The 17,445-nt window shown below is 44.3% G+C and overlaps 1 protein-coding gene across 4 annotated transcripts in view; it reads right to left on the reverse strand.

Annotated features, from left to right (window-relative positions):
* PHAF1 (phagosome assembly factor 1) overlaps nucleotides 1-13,443 on the reverse strand; it is a 27,583-nt gene extending 14,140 nt beyond the window's left edge. For 2 of the 4 annotated variants that reach the window (XM_054710396.1, XM_008139889.3), the window contains exons 1-3: nucleotides 13,127-13,348; nucleotides 8,314-8,396; nucleotides 2,793-2,876 (exon numbers count right to left, since the gene is read on the reverse strand). In XM_054710396.1, the coding sequence (XP_054566371.1) occupies nucleotides 2,793-2,876; nucleotides 8,314-8,396; nucleotides 13,127-13,190 (231 nt within the window). In that variant the 5' untranslated portion in view covers nucleotides 13,191-13,348. The other 2 variants (XM_028143082.2, XM_028143083.2) reach the window with 2 other exon arrangements.
* Nucleotides 13,444-17,445: the final 4,002 nt, after the last annotated feature.

The following is a 17,445-nucleotide window of genomic DNA, read 5'->3' on the forward strand; positions in this document are numbered from 1 at the left end:
TCACCAGGAGACTCTACCAGCAGATTTTAATCTATGGAGCTTGCTGGGCCATAGGAACAAGCAGCTGAGGAAGTCTAAAGTCCATGATTTTCTAGCCTCTGGGCTGGAAAAGTCCTTGATTTCACCAGAGAGAAAAGGAGGCATGCCAGCAGCCAAAATAGGAAAGGAAAAGACAGGTGGCTGTAAAGGTTGTGACTTGGTGAAGCCTCATTCCACAGAGCTCACTCATAGGCAGCAAGTGAGAGACAGGGAAACTGCAGAAGACAGCATGAGGGAGAGGTGGATTCTAAAGCCCTCGGATGGAAGGGCAGGCAGATGGGTCAGATCAGACCTGATGGGTCAGATCAGAGCTTGATGCCAAGCAAGGGCACCTGACTGATTGCTTCCTCAGTTTCCAGAGGCTCAAGCAGGTCCCTAGCCCCTCCTTCTTCATGACCACACAGAGGCAGAAGACTTTACCTCCTTACCCATCTAATATACTTTCCATTCTCACATTCTGCATAATGTACTCACACTGTTTTCTTCAGCTTTTATCACTTTTATTTCCCATACCCAAAAACAGAGCTTAAGCCACTGGTAATATAGGGTTAAAAACTTGGTCAGGCAAGCCACTATCCTCTCCTCAGCTGTCTGACTGGTAAACAGTACCTCACAGGTTTATTAGGATTAAATTAGGAAATGCATGGGAAGCACTCAGCCCTGAACCTAATATGTACCAAGTTCTCCCCAAAAATGCATACACACTTTTAACAGCTGAAAATGAAATGTATTTAATTTTAAAAAAAATATATATTTTATTTATTTTTTACAGAGAGGAAGGGAGAGGGATAAAGAGTTAGAAGCATTGATGAGAGCCGAAACCGGTTTGGCTCAGTGGATAGAGTGTTGGCCTGCAGACTGAAAGGTCCCAGGTTCGATTCCGGTCAAGGGCACATACCTTGGTTGCGGGCACATCCCCAGTAGGGGGTGTGCAGGAGGCAGCTGATCGATGCGATGTTTCTAACTCTCTATCTCTCTCCCTTCCTCTCTGTAAAAAATCAATAAAATATATATTTTTTAAAAAAGAAACATTAATGAGAGAGAAACATCGATCAGCTGCCTCCTGCACACCTCCTCCTACTGGGGATGTGCCCGCAACCAAGGTACATGCCTTTGACCAGGATCGAACCTGGGACCCTTGAGTCCACAGGCCGACGCTCTATCCACTGAGCCAAACCGGTTAGGGCTGAAATGTATTTTAATAAACAACCTATACATGATTTTGTCTTTACCATGCTGTGATTCTGTAATGGGCTGTCTAGCCACCCCCTTTTGTTGTCCACTTAGGTTACTTCCAGCTTTTCATTACTATGAAAAGCCCTGCTATAAATATCTGGCAACATTACCCTCTCCATAACCTTTTTAAGTTATGTTTCCTAAAGTGGCTTTACCAAGTAAAAGGCAAATGACTCTTTGTAAAGGTGTTTCCAGATTAATTTTCCCCAATTTGCGATGAAGCCACACCGAAGGCTATCCTCTCCCTTTTCCCAGTGTGAAACTTTGGTCAGTGAGGACAGGACAACTAAGTCCACAAGGAGAGGCAAGGAAGATGTGGGGCTAAGAATGTTCACATCAAACCCTGCTTTTGAAAAATCATCATAAATGAGGAATTCTCATTTCATGTAATGATTCTTTTTCCATATTCTATCTTATCTCCTCAGCAGATCACCTGTGACGGGATGTCTAGAACTAGGAAGTATCTAAGTCTTTTGGAAAGACAACTCCATATCCTAACCAGGATGATGTCTTTACATGCCACTGCCCAGAGCCACATTCAACTTTGTGACTCTGGGGCATGAGTCTGATGTCACATGACTAACCTGTAAAGCCCAGGCATTTGTAAATAGTATATTAAAAACATCCTGGACTGAAGCAGGTGTTAGTAAATTGCACTTGAGCACTAATTAAGACAACCCTGCACACCAGCAAGCTGTTTGTTTACATTTCCTCAAACGCATTGAGCCCTAATCTCAGCATTTTAGGAAGAACTGCTCTAATTTTCAACTTCTAAGTCATGTTATTTGACCGAAGAATGAAATAAAGTAAGATATATAAACCTGACTAAAATCTTGTGGTCCTATTCTGCCGTTAGGCCTCATCGTTAGTACCTTTCTTTTTAAGGCGGTCCTTTGTGACTGTTTTTATTTCACTTAATTCTTCTGCATAATGTTTTTGAGATCTATCTATGTTGAGGCAGGAGTAAACTGTCCAGTTTTTGCCATATTAACTTCACTGCATGAACATAGTTCACTTTGCTCATCCACTCACCCACTGACGAACATTGGGTTGTTTTTCATCTTGTGTCTATTATGCATAAAGCTTTTACAATCACTTCTGCTTATGCTAAGAATATTTCTGTACAAATTTTTAAAATTTTTCTATTTTGTGGATGTGTTTTCATTTCTTGGGTAGACACCTAGGATAAGAATTGCTGAGTTTTAGTACCTTTTTAAAGGCTCAGGAGAATCTATGCCATATACTTAGCTCCTCCGTTTTCCTATTTAATATAAAAGCCCACTCCCCATACCATGTTCCCCAAATCCTCAATACTCTTTCCCTTTCACCTCCAGAGCCTAGGACTAGAGTCTTTCCCAGAATATTTCCAACTACCAGACCCAGTTTCTCTTTTTAGGGAAACAGGCAAGGCTACCTCTTGGCAGTCTCTGAACCAAGGAAGTTTACTCCCACTTAGGAGTTTCAGAAACATCTCACAACAGCACGTATTAATCAGACTGACATGAAACTTTAGTTACCTTAAGTCTCTGATTGAAAGCATCAAACAGTAGTTTGATCCCGTCCTGAGTCAGGTTAAGGATGAGGTCATGGCTTAGAGGAGACTACAAAATAAAAAAACACACTCCAAACAGTCAATTTACTTACCAGCACCTGCTGAAAGCATTACAATATAAATGCAATACACAGATTGGACATAAGTGCAGACTCCCTCCCCCAACTAACAAGGTTTGGAAGCCAGAAACAAACTATTGCATGAATGCAGTGTGCTCTATTTCCAGCCTACAGCTGCTACTTTATAATATTGGCTTGAAAAGAGCCTCTCTTTTCCAAAGCCTGTATTATTATAGGTTTTGAGTGATAATACTTGGGGAAAGGTCTAAAATTATGAGTATAGCCGAAACCAGTTTGGCTCAGTGGATAGAGAGTCGGCCTGCGGACTCAAGGGTCCCAGGTTCGATTCCGGTCAAGGGCATGTACCTTGGTTGCGGGCACATCACCGGTGGGGGGTGTGCAGGAGGCGGCTGATCGATGTTTCTCTCTCATCGATGTTTCTAACTCTCTATCCCTCTCCCTTCCTCTCTGTAAAAACCAATAAAATCTATTAAAAAATAAAAAAATAAAAAAAATAAAATTATGTGAGTATATAGGCCACTTTCTTTTGAGGGTCCAGGGTACAAATCTATAGCATGGGTTTACTGCTGTCAAAAATACAGAACAGCTGAAACCGGTTTGGCTCAGTGGATAGAGCGTCGGCCTGTGGACTGAAAGGTCCCAGGTTCGATTCCGGTCAAGGGCATGTACATTGGTTGCGGGCACATCCCCGGTGGGGGGTGTGCAGGAGGCAGCTGGTCGTTGTTTCTCTCTCATCGATGTTTCTAGCTCTCTATCCCTCTCCCTTCCTCTCTGTAAAAAATTAATAAAAAAATATATTAAAAAAAACATTAAAAAAAAACACACAAAACAGAACAGTTGATGAGGAATGCAGACCACATGAAAAAGCCTCATGAGGATCCAAACTCAGCAGGTAATGTTCAATGCATGTCGGCTGAACCTATATCCATTCACTCCCAGGCTGTACCATCCACAGGGAATACTTTTTATTTTTGACTGTTTTACACCATATTCCAGGACAAATAAGTATTTTATGATCTGATTATGTATGAGATGACACTCTTCCTCTTTCCTCCCCTCCCCCCACCGTCTCATATCACATGTGCTTCTTTCTGAAAGGCCCAAGTCTAAGATCTAAGGAGTCATATTTCTACATTTGCCCCTTCTGAGTCCTGGGGGGAGGAGAGCAGCAGCACAGAATAGTGGACAAAGCTGGCCTTGAGTTCAGGTGAGCTGGTGACCTTAAGTGACTCTCAGAGCTTCTGAGCTCTAGTTTCATAGGTAGTGGGTCAGAAAGCACTAAGCACACCACACTGCACTCTTTCCTCATGTATGCCCCACCTGCTGCTTCTAGCCAAAGCAATCAATTCAAGGACTCAACATGTGAAGACTCTCCATAGCCCTAACCAGGTTGGCCAGCAAAAGAAAAACAGGACCATCCAAAACTCTGCCCTTTCTTGAAATTGGCACACAGTTCTCAAAAGGATTTAGAGAAGTTTCTTTTTTTTAATTTTTAAAAAATATATTTTATTGATTTTTTACAGAGAGGAAGGGAGAGGGATAGAGAGTCAGAAACATCGATGGGAGAGATACATCGATCAGCTGCCTCCTGCACATCTACTGGGGATGTGCCCCCAACCCAAGGTACATGCCCTTGACCGGAATCGAACCTGGGACCCTTCAGTCCGCAGGCCAACACTCTATCCACTGAGCCAAACCGGTCAGGGCTAGAAGTTTCTTTATAAAGCGTCTCAAAGTCGGCAGTGAATGACAGAAGCGTGGCTGTCAGAGAGAGAAAGACTGTGCCACTGCTGGTATATGTAGAAAAATTCTCTCCCAAAAGCCTTCTGTGATTAGCACAGATGGCTCCCCTACAAGGTAGCAGGCCATGGTGGCACCATCATGCCTGGCAAACATCAGAAGAATGCTGTATGAATGCCTAAACCATTAGGTCTCAAGCAAGACAAGATAATGGACTTATGAATCCTGACCTTATTCTGAACCCAGAACACACAGTTCCATTTCTGAGAGGGCCAGCCCATAGGGGAAGCAGGATGAAGCAACATTTTAGCATCTTTCAAGATCCATGATTAGAGGAAGAATGCTAGGAGGATCTGGATTTTCTTATACTCTCCCAAGAACTGATCATTTTCTTCCTGGCATTATTACAATGCAGGACATAACTAAGCAAAATAAATAAATAAAAATGTAAAAAGAATTGTTTGTGCAACTGAGCAATTTTTAAAAGGAAACAAATAAATCATCTTCACAATGTTTTATTAGTACTTTATATCTCCAGAACAAAAAAACTCACATACTATGTGGTGCTTAAGCAGGCACTATGCAGTCCTCCATATGAAACAGTTCAGTAAAGCTGTCTATTGCAAGTCGTTAACATCCTCTCCCTCTAAGAAAAATGGGGCTACTTGATATGCACATTAAATTTCCAAGGTGTGCCCTAGCCGGTTTGGCTCAGTGGATAGAGCGTCAGCCTGCAGACTCAAGGGTCCCGGGTTCGATTCTGGTCAAGGGTGTGTGCCTTGGTTGCGGGCACATCCCCAGTGGGAGGAGTGCAGGAGGCAGCTGATTGATGTTTCTCTCTCATCGATATTTCTGACTCTCTATCCCTCTCCCTTCCTCTCTGTAAAAAAAAAAAAAAAAAAAAAAAAATCAAAAAATATATATATAAAAAAATTTCCAAGGTGTGATTTGCTGGAGACAAGGTAGTTCTGAAAGGTTTAACAGGTCAAACTATTCTCTGCACTTAATGGGAAGCAAGGACACAAATGGGAAAGGAACAGGAGGAGGGCAGAAGAGGCAAGGACCACATGTAAGAAGCACTATATCAGAGCTCTGAGAGACCACTCTTCTTGATCCTCATCAAAAGATTATTCCATCATAAGGAAACTATATCCACTTCACAGAAGGAAACCAGACTAATTATTAAATCCAAGTTTTCTAACTGATTCTAGTTGGTTAGACGATATTGGGGAAAATTAGTTTAATGCTAAAACTACTATTTGTACTCCAAAAATGGACTGACAATAAGATTAGTGATATAAGAAATAAAACACGGCCGGCTGTTGTGGCTTGGTGGTTGAGCCTCGACCTATGGATCAGAGGGTCATGGTTTGATTCCCAGTCAGGGCATATGCCTAGTTTTAGGTTGCGGGCTTGATCCCCAATGGGAGGCATGCAGGATGCAGCCAATCGATGTTTTTTTTCTCTCTCTCCCTTCCTCTCTGAAATAATAAAAAAATATTTAAATAAAAAGAAAGAAAGCCTATTTTCAAATGCATCTAATCTTGGGGTGCCCAAATCTGATTAAACTAAATCTGCAAATTATAAGTTCAAGAAGCAAGCCAATTTTCTTTTTTCCCCCCCCTAAATATATTTTTATTGATTTCAGAGAGGAAGAGGGAAGAGAGAAAGATAGAAATATCAATGATGAGAGAGAATCATTGATCAGCAGCCTCCTGCACGCCCCCCACTGGGGACCAAGCTCAAAACCCGGGCATGTGCCCTTGACCAGAATCGAACCCGGGACCCTGCAGTCTCCAGGCTGACGCTATATCCACTGAGCCAAATCAGCTAAGGCAAGCCAATTTTCTTAAGCTGCTTCCCATTTTGATTCCTGCTTCTTGTAATTCCCTCATGGTCTAACACTGAAAGTCAGATTAGGTGATGAATGACCTGAAACAAAGAGGAAAAGCTACTATTCTTCACTTTATAAATGACAGGTCACTTTGACTCTGTGGTTCAAAGAGCCTCTGCTCACTCCTACGAGTCCCTTGTTCTGTGGTAAGTACCACAAGAATATCCAAGCACTTGTTTGAAGATGCAGAGGGGTACAGACAGTACGAACATAATTTCTCGGTATAGGTGACAGGCTCATCTCTGACACTAAAGTGAAACTGAGAAACCTCACAAAAATCGTACCCACTTCTAATCCTTCATGCCAAAAATAATCTGTCACTTGCTTTAGGATCTGAAACTAATTGGAAAAAAATGCAACTGAAATAATCAAATTGGTACTTAAACGGCCTCAGAAAAGCCACTTAAGGACAGCCTGTAGCCTGTATAGGAGCAAAACTATTCCCTGAGGTTTGTGACACATACAGCACCACAAAGGTTGCTACACATGGTCTGTCATAGAAGAATCACAGATTTCAAAAAAGTCAGTGGAAGGGAAATTGCATTTTTAGAGAGATGGAAAAATCCTATTTCTAAAGGCCTATGGAAAATAGCTTCTAACTCTACATACTTAAAAAATCAAATATTATTTTAAAAATTCTGATGTTCAGAAAATTCTTCTCTGGTGCTAACCTAAAGTATACTCTTACTGGAAACTAAAATGTCGTTTTGTTTGTTTTTAAAAAATATATATTTTTAGTGATTTTAGAGAGGAAGTGAGAGGGAGAGAGATAGAAACATCCTAAATAATCCTATCCTTATAGTAAAAGGCCAATATGCAACTAGACCGAACAGCAGAACGACCCGTTATGATGTGCACTGACCACCAGGGGCAGACGCTCAATGCAGGAGCTGCCCCCTGGTGGTCAGTGCGCTCCCATTGGGGGAGCATTGCTCAGGATCATGGCTAGCAAGCAGCGGCAGTGGCAGGAGCCTCTCCCGCCTCCAAGGCAGCACTAAGGATGTCCGACTGCAGGCTTAGGCCCACTCCCCTCAGGGCTAAGCCGTCGTCGGTGGGACATCTCCCGAGGGCTCCTGGACTGTGAGAGGGTGCCTGGACTGTGAGAGGGTACAAGCTGGGCTGAGGGACTCCCACCCCCACCACTGAGTGCACAAATTTTGTGAACCGGGCCTCTAGTCAATGATAAGAAAGAATCAGTGATAGGTTGCCTCCTGCACATACCACATTGGGGATCAAGCCCACAACCCACGCATGTGCCCTGACCGGGAATGGAACTGTGACTTCCTAGTTAATAGGACGAGGCTCAACCACTGAGCCATGCCAGCTGGGCTAAAAAGGTCTTTGTAGGTACATGCAACATTATACTCTAGGGGTTAATTCCTGGCACAATTGACCAACATTTAATAGAGACTACAATAAATTGGACAAGAAATAATAAATGGAAAGCAAGTACCCTAGAAGACCAGATAGTCTGAGGTGACCACCCACTGAAAAGTCCCTGTTTCAGGGATGGATGGACGCGCGCGTGCACACACACATGTTCAGTTATTGCTGCTCCTCAAAACCTGGCAGCACCAGGTTATCAAGACCAAAAGTTTTAGAATTAAAAAAAAAAAAAAAGTGCTTGGTAACTGACTAGTGCTGAAGAGTCTCCTATTCAAATACACTGACCCAACAATCCCTGCGAGTCAGCCCCTCCCAAATCACCAAACTCTGGGGATGACTCACTGATTAGGGATGCTATTTCAGTAAACAAATCAGCTACTACTCACCTGTTCACTGTAGAGAACCTGGACATTTTTGATGATGCGACAGTGCTTCTGAAGAATGGCTACTGCCTGAGCCAGAGGCATTCCTGAAATAAAGCAAGGACACCTGTGTGGGTTACTTGGGTTGTCCATTTACTAACATCTACCACTGTGCTAGGTATTGGTGCCTGCAGTAAAGTCTGGGGTCGGTGTCGCTAAGGTTTATAGAAATAAGACTAAGTTCAAAGTTCAATAAGCAGTAAGAGCTAGAATAAAGTTAGCAGCGAGCACTAAGGGAATAGCTGAATTGTATCAAGGAAGGGAGTTAATACATAAATGGGGACTTTTGTGGTGATCCCAAGCAAAGAGCTTTCTTTGAGAAGGCAAAGTCAGCATGAACCAAGAGTGAGAAAGCACTGACTGCATAACTCTGGAGACTGAGGCCTGGTTCTCACTGTGCCATGAACTACGTATACCCTAGGAAAGTTCCTTCCTCTCTTCCTTTGTGGCATCTGTTTCATTTCTCAAATGAGAGTCTGCAGAAACACATTACTTGTAGGGGCTCATTAAAAGTTAAAAATCACACACCTACCAGAATCAACTTATTTTACTAAGGATTTTTACTGGATTCTTATTTATCTACTCACAAATATCTTCTAAATCTTAACACTTGATTTGTGAACTGATGGCCCATTATAAATACTTATATATTGCTCCCGTTAAAAAATCCCAATAGCAATGGCCTCTCAAAAGTTCCAGGGACTCACAGGGAACACCAAAAAGTATGTTTTCAAACAAAAAGACACATTATATTTCAAACAAGAAGATACACACACAGAGGCAATTTAAAACAAAGTCCCAGACAATCCAAAAACAAAGACATAGCTTTATGAGTGCAAGGACAGTATATGTGTTATTCAACTCTCTGAAATCTGGCTTCTCTTCTGAATTCTGACCTCTACATCTACACAGTCATTCAAACCAGAACCTCTAGATTCCTCATCTTTCTAAATCTAGTCTCTAAACTTTCTTCCTAAACCCATCCCATAACACACTTTACTCCAGGTATCCTCTTTTCCAGCGAACCCAGAGACTCCTTGATAGTGTCCCAGGCAGCTACTACCAAAGAGAATTGGGAATCTAGGGAACCTATTTTCTTCTTCCAGCAGTATATCGTGCTCTAATTATAATATCCAATTGCTTATGGCTCCTTACATACCATCTACCTTTCCCATTGTGTTTTTTTAAACATATTTTTATTGACTTTAGAGAGGAAGGGAGAGAGAGATAGAAATATCAATGATGAGAGAGAATCATTGATTGACTGCCTCCTGTACACACCCTACTGGGGATAGAGCCCACAACCCTGGCATGTACCCTGACCAGAACCGATCTGTGACACCTCCTGGTTCATAGGTTGATGCTCAACCACTGAAACACATGGGTCAGGCCCATTGTTTTTGTTTTAACTCGGTTGGAAGATTTATACGTATGGACAGTTTGGATAAGAAATCTGGCAGTAGCCTTCTGATAGGGTCCTCCTGATGTTAGCTGCTCCAGGAATAGTACTGGTTCCTGTAATGTTTTTTTGTTTTAATATGTTTTTACTGATTTCAGAGAGGAAGGGAGAGGGAGATTGAAACATCAATGATGAGATAGAATCATTAATCGGCTGCCTCCTGAACGCCCACACTGGGGATCGAGCCTGCAACCCGGGTATGTGCCCTGACCGAGAATCGAACCGTGACCTCCTGGTTCCTAGGTCAATACTCAACCACTGAGCCACACTGGCCGGGCTCCTGTAGGTTTTTGACAGGAAGCCTTCCCCCTGAACTCTGCAGATCAAGTGTCTTTTCTCCTTCCATAGCACCCTATACAACTTCTATGCCATTACAATAAAACACACTATTTCTGTAATCTTTCCTTCCCACTAGACTAAGTTGTTCAGAACATATGACCATTTCTTATTCAATTTTCAATGTTTGTAAGCAGAGTCCAGAGGTACATGCTTCCTTCAACAGAGCGTTCAGTCCCTCTGGAACAAGATAATCTCAGAGAAGGCTATTCTCTAGTGACCCTTTAAATCTACCCTCTTTGGGCATTTTCAACACTTATTTATTTAAAAAATTTAAATTATTGATTTCTGAGGAAGGAAGGAGAAAAGAGAGAGAGGGAAAGAGGGAGAGAGGGAGAGGAGAGGGGGGAGAGGGAGAGAGAAAGAGAGAGAGAGAGACATTGACATTGATTTGTTGTTCCACTTATTTATGTGCCCTAACCAGAGACCCAGCCAGCAATTTTGGCTTATGGAGACGACACTCTAACCAACTGAGCTACTTGGCCAGGGCTTCAACACAAATTTAAAAAACAAATTCAGATATGCCTTCACACCAATGCATTCTGCAAATGTCATTGAAAGCATCTCAAATTTGCACTGCCTTTACTCCACCACTGATCCAAGTCACCAGTGGCATTCTCAGAGATTCCTCTTGGCCTAGGTTTTCCTGTCCCTGTGTTGTTGGCATTTCTCTAATCTCCCAACATCAAACAAAGGCCAGGAAAGCAGCCAAGAAGTTGGATGCAGCTCCCCATTATGATGCCAGGCAGATAATGGCAAGGTCTAGATACATTTGCATTAGCACAGATTCCAAAAAGAAACCTAGAAACAAAACTGAGCATATCCTCAGAAGGGTAGAGCAGTGGGAGCAAAATATCCCTGTCCCCTATTTTTTATCATCTCTACCTTTCTGAGCCTCAGCTTCAAACGGAGATTACCTTTCAAGGTTGTGGTGACTTGAATTAAGCACTGCCTGGTTCTCTAGCCTAGGAATGTAATTCAGCCCCAATTGCAGTTTTGATGTATGAGGGCTGGGGAGAGGACTAACTTTTATTTTAGTTTGGAAGAGTTAAATGACCACCATCTCTTAGGCAGACAGGATTTTAAAGTGACTTTTAAGACCCACAAAGAAAACATTAAGGCTCAGGCACCCTTTATGAGCCTTTCCCCAAAGTTTAATTCTAGACCCACTGTATAGAAATGCTCTTTTCACTGTTTTTGGTTGCTATTAAGACAGTGTGAAAAAACAGCCCAAACCCTTGACTCCTGAAAACTGGGAAAAGTTAGAAGTGGGCCCTAGCCAGTTTGGCTCAGTGGATAGAGTGTCAGCCTGCAGACTGAAAGGTCCTGGGTTTGATTCTGGTCAAGGACACAAGCCGGGGTTGCAGGCTTGATCCCCAGTAGGGGGTGTGCAGGAGGCAGCAGATCAATTCTGTCTCATCATCAATGTTTCTATCTCTTTCTCCCTCTCCCTTCCTCTCTGAAATCAATAAAAATATACTTTTTTTAAAAAGTGGGAGTTACGGTATCAAAACAACAGTTGACAAAAGAAGTCTTGCTCTCCCACCTAGTTTTTTTTTTTTTTTTTTTTTTTTCAAAATCCTGGTCTCAACTAACATCCTAATCACTACTTTTGTCAAGAAGACTCTGTACCACAGAGATCCACAACTAAGTCATAACATCAAGCTCAATTTGAAGCTATGGTTGTGGTTCTCGCTCTGACCTGTTAAATCCTGGTGTGAGCAGAAGCTGTGGATGGAAAGGTTATTCCCTAACTAGAAGCCAAACTGCACCAGCATGATGATTGTGTCTGGAGGCAAAGATATCACAAGCCTCCCCAAATCAGGCTCTTGTTGCTTCACAACAGAGGCTGGGGTGTTTTATACCAGCTGAAATTTTGGGAAGAACTCTGTAGGAGTGGTGTTAGTTATGAGAGAAGTTGACTAGGACCTCTCAATAAAACTGGCTCCTACAATCCAGAGGAGGTTTATAGTTCAACTGAGCACCAGCAGGGCCCTACCAGTTTCTCATGTACCCTGTCTCCATAGATGTGAGTCTTCCAGATTCAAGGATAAGTTATAGCCCAACAGAGCAGCTGACTCAGTCCAGCAGCTCAAATTAGTGTGACAAAAGTTCAGGCCTGCACAAACAAACAGCACCAACACCTGCTCCCCACCCCCTTTTCCTAGTGCTGGAACATCAAAGTAAACACACACAGGGCTTACTGAATGCAAATATTTGTACATATAAAGGTAGTGGCATTGGGGATGAGGAAAACTGGGCCAAAAAAACTCCCAAAACGACCAAATTGAATGTTCTACAAACTAAATGTTACTTTTCCTGAACTCCTATTTCATTCTCAGCTAAGGTCTGGGTTTAGGATTACCTCGCCACATCGACCACATTTAAAAACGAGAAGGAAACAAGTCAGAAGTTCCCTTAACACACAGACTCTCCTCAACCAACTCCTTTGACCAGATTCCCAACACCAGATTAAGGGATGGGGGAGAGGGCTAGGTTTCCCCTTTCGAAGAGGCAACTCATAGACCAGAAAAGCAAAGGGAGACACCCTGTTGTGGCGTTTAGGAGTGTCAGTCACTTCTCAACTATTCCATCAGTAAATAGCGACTAGGAATAACACTAGTACCGACCCTTAGACCCCCAGAAGGCCGACTAGAGATAATTACGCACCACAAAGCAGAGCTAGTCTTCAGTGTTTGGGGCGTGTCGGTCATTGTTGTTATTATTACTACCGTACCACAGTCCCGGGAGGGGCCCGGTTAAGGCCTGAGGCGAGGGCGTCTGGGCCCAGCTGAGCCACAGACGGGCGGGTCGGGCCGGTTGGAGCGGGTATCTAGTGCCTGGAGCCCCAAAAGCCAATAGGACTGAAGAGGCGACAAGCCGCGGGCACTAGGGAGTGAGGGGCAGAGACCAGAGGCGGGAAGGGCCCGGAGGGAAATAAGAACCAGAGAATAGGGTTCTGAGGGAGGACCCCATACTTACCCAGCGTGAATTCCCATTGCTCGTTCCCCAGAGAGCGCTCAGGCACCACCTCCAGATCCAGCATTGGTTCGGCTCGCCGGGCCGGGGCGGCCTCCCTGCGGCAGCGCAGACGGGACCGGAGCTGAGGACACAGCAGCAGCTAACCCGTCGTCCCTGCCGTCCCTCGGCGGTCCTGCTCCCCAACTCCTCCCCGGTCGCCGGCGACACCGGCCCAACACCACACCTCACCTCACTTCACCAGCAGCAGCCGCGGTAGTAGGGGCAGCGGCAACAGCGGCAGCATCTGCAGTAAAAGTGGCGTGCGAGGCCGTAAAGTGTGGCGAGGGCGGGGTTCCATAGCAGGGGAGGAGCCTAAGGTGGAGTCGCGCACGCGCAAACTCCGGATTAGCGGCTGGGACCGGCCGGAGGCCTGGCGGTACCTTGTGGAAGGGCTGGGACGAGGAGACGCAAATTCCGTGAACCCCCACATCTGTGCACCGCGCCGCACACGTTTCACACGTCTAAACAAGGATGTGTACTCTGCTCAACACATACGTGTGACATGGTTATATAATCCCCATCTGCTATCTACACGCGCGTCCGATTCCCATTCATTGGGAGCAAAAAGCGAGTTCCGAGGGTGCACAGTCTGCGGCCCGGCAGAGAGGTAGGATGGGGGTCCCGGAGCCCCACGGCCCGCGAGCGTCCTCCCACCTCCGTTTAGGGCCGAGACTGACGCCGGCTGTAGCTGCCTCTAGTTTCCAGGAATGACTCCTTCCCCACCTAGCTGCTCAGGGGCTGAGGTGGAATCAAAGCGAGTGAGGAATGTGCTCAAGTGTGTGTGGAGGGGAGGGACACCTGGAAAGGGGGAGTTGATGGAGAGGAATAGGTAGAAGAGGGAGGAGCTAGTCCGGCCTCCGGGCTGACCACATCCAGATGTGAGCAGTTCCTCTCCCAACAGCCCCCCTCTCGCCTCCACCCCAGTCCCGGACCCCACCGGAGGTCGCAGGCTGCAGCTCAGACTTGAGAGCTAGCTTTGGCGCCAACACTGTGTGGTCTAGACCATACCTCTGGTGCTCTTTGTGCCTCCGTTTTTCCATCTACAAGTAGAGTGAGAGGCTTTTCAAACCTGTTCATCCTGAACTTTTGGCCGGTGCCCCGAGGCACGCTAAAACTAAAAAGCTACCAGGTCTCTTGTGGAGGCAGGCCTTTACGGAAGCGACTCTCACGACCACTCGGAGAGGAAAGCCTATACCTCACTTTACAGGTGAAAAAAGGAAGCCCAGAAAAGTTTAAGAGATCTTGTGGTCCTAGGTGGCAGAGCCCAAGTTCTTTCTCTTGCATTGTTTTTTATACTAAATTCTCAAACTGGCTTAGGAGTGTAACTTGGAGGGCTTTATCAAAATTGGTAGCCACTACTGAATTAAAATAAACATGGTGAAGGATGTCCATTGCAGCACTGTATGCCAAAACTAAAACTAAAATCTGATATATAATAGGATATGTTTTAAAAATGAAGTTAACATAAAAACATTTAAACCTCTAAAGAATTTTTGTGAGTTTATTTGAGCCAAACTTGACAACTGCCAGGAAGCAGAATCTCAATGGATTGGGATAATGCTGCAGAGAATGGCAGTTTTTCATCTATTTTTATACATTGCTATCAAAGGAGGGGACATAGGTGGATTACATGAAATCCGTTGGTGATAAATAGGCAGGAGAAAGCAAAGCTGGGAAACCTCTGGGATTGGATAAAGAGTAAAATGATAGACACATACTTACTGGATAATTAAGTCAACATGATAACAGTAACAATGATAACAATCACAATGCCTGAAGCCCAGGCACACGAAGTTGTGCCCCAAGGGGTTTGGAAAAAGGGAAGTTACAAGTTACCCAGACATTTCAAGGATATGTTATCATAGATGCAAAAAGACAGATAGGGTCAGTTAAGGTAAAGGTTGAAGGTTGACCTTGTCAGTGAAGATACCTGCCTAGGACATAACTACCCACCATAACTGCTTTTATTTTTTATTATTTTTATTTTTCAAAGAAGTGTTGGTACTTTTTTTTTTTTAATATATTTTATTGATTTTTTACAGAGAGGAAGGGAGAGGGATAGAGAGCTGGAAACATCATCGGCCAGCTGCCTCCTGCATACCCCCTACCAGGGATGTGCCTGCAACCATTGTACATGCCCTTGACCGGAATCGAACCTGGGACCTTTTAGTCCGAAGACCGATGCTCTATCCACTGAGCCAAACCGGTTTCGGCCACCATAACTGCTTTTAGTTCAAGTTTAATTTCAGCCATCCTTTGTGGTTACTTTAGGTCTTTGAGTTTGCAAGACTGCCATGCAGGTCTTCTCTGAGCTTGCCAGGTTAGCATGTGGCCCCTTTCGTTCACAAAGCATATCCCTATATGCTGATGTGGAAAGAGTGCTGAGAAAAAATCCAGGTGCAAAATTGTCTAGTATGACCCCTTTTTTCCTGTAAAAACAGAAATAAAAGAAACTGTCTATATCTAAAAGGGAGAAAGATAAAAACTAATCAATAATACCTAATATTGGTGAGATAGGCCAGTAAGCCAGGACAGATAAACAGCAATTTGCAGCCATCTTGAAAATCTAGATGTTAAGCATTTTGCAGCCATCTAATAAATACAATATTCCCTAAACCAGGGACACTTCAGAGTAAATGGCCCAGCCAGCGTGACTCAGTGGTTGAGGGTCAACCTATGAACCAGGAGGTCATGGTTTGATTCCCAGTCAGGGCACATGGCCAGGGTTGCGGGCTTGATCCCTAGTGTGGGGCATGCAGGAGGCAGGTGATCAATGATTCTCTCTCATCATTGATGTTTCTATCTCTCTCGCCCTCTCCCTCTCCTTCCCTCTCTGAAATCAATTAAAAATTAATTAAAAAATAATCCTATATAATAAAGATGTAATATGCCCTGAAGCGTAATGATTGACTGCATAAAGGCCAGATCACAGATCAGCAGGAGGTTGGGGCAGCGAGCTACCAGCAGGTGGCTGAGAGCTACAGGCAGGGGCAGGCAGCAAGCTATGAGGGGGGGAATGGGGGAGAGCTACAGAAGGGCGGGGCAGCAGGCAGTGAGCTACTGGCAAGCTATTGGTGCACAGATTTGTTCGCAGGGCTACTGGTTATAATAATAAAAGTGTAATATGCTAATTAGACCGGACATCCTTCCGGACGAAGCTGGGGCTGCAAGTGAAGTCTGGTCCCAGGTGCCAGAGGGAAGCCGGTGCTGGCAGTGGGGGGAAGGCAGGCCTACCCTTGCATGAATTTCATGCATCAGGCCTCTAGTAAGTAAATAAAGAGTAAATGGTTTACACTTCTTCCCAAACATAGGGTAAATAGTTTAAATCACCCTACGCAGGGAGACAGAAGAAACCCAATTAATGCCATTTGCCAACCACATCCAAGAACAGATGAAGTTAAGGGAATAAATTTCATTTTGGCACATCAGCATAAAGTTGATGAATATTGTATTGAGATCATCCCCTAAAATCTCCCCTAAACGCCCAGCCAAAATGGCTCTAATTGGTTTGGTTCAGTGGTTAAAGTGTCAGCCCGCAGACTGAAGGGTTTCAGTTTCGATTCCTGGTTAAGGGCATGTACCTCGTTTGCAGGCTCAACCCCAAATCAGTTGGGGTACCTGTGGGAGGCAACCAATCAATGTGTCTCTTTCATATTGATGTCCATCCTCCCTCCCTTTAATCTAAAAATCAATGGAAAGTCCTAGCTGGTTTTCCTCAGTGGATAGAGTATTGGACTGCAGACTGAAGGGTCCCAGGTTCGATTCCAGTCAAGGGCACATGCTCCAGTTGTGGGCTCAGGAAGCAGCCGGTCAATGATTCTCTCTTATCATTGATGTTTCTATCCCTCTCTCCCTTTCCCTTCCTTTCTGAATCAATAAAAAATATGTACTTAAAAATAAATAAATAAAAATCAATGGAAAAATATCCTCTGCTGAGGGTTTAAAAATAAAAATAGCCGAAACCGGTTTGGCTCAGTGGATAGAGCGTCGGCCTGCGGACTGAAAGGTCCCAGGTTCGATTCCGGTCAAGGGCATGTACATTGGTTGCGGGCACATGTTCAGGAGGCAGCTGGTCGATGTTTCTCTCTCATTGATGTTTCTATCTCTCTATCCCTCTCCCTTCCTCTCTGTAAAAAATCAATAAAAATATATTTAAAAAAAATAAAATAGCCCTGACCGGTCTGGCCCAGTGGATAGAGCGTCGGCCTGCGGACTCAAGGGTCCCAGGTTCGATTCCGGTCAGGGGCATGTACCTTGGTTGCTGGCACATCCCCAGTTGG

The sequence above is a fragment of the Eptesicus fuscus genome, chromosome 21 (assembly GCF_027574615.1).
Source record: "Eptesicus fuscus isolate TK198812 chromosome 21, DD_ASM_mEF_20220401, whole genome shotgun sequence".
NCBI classification, from domain to species: Eukaryota; Metazoa; Chordata; class Mammalia; order Chiroptera; family Vespertilionidae; genus Eptesicus; species Eptesicus fuscus.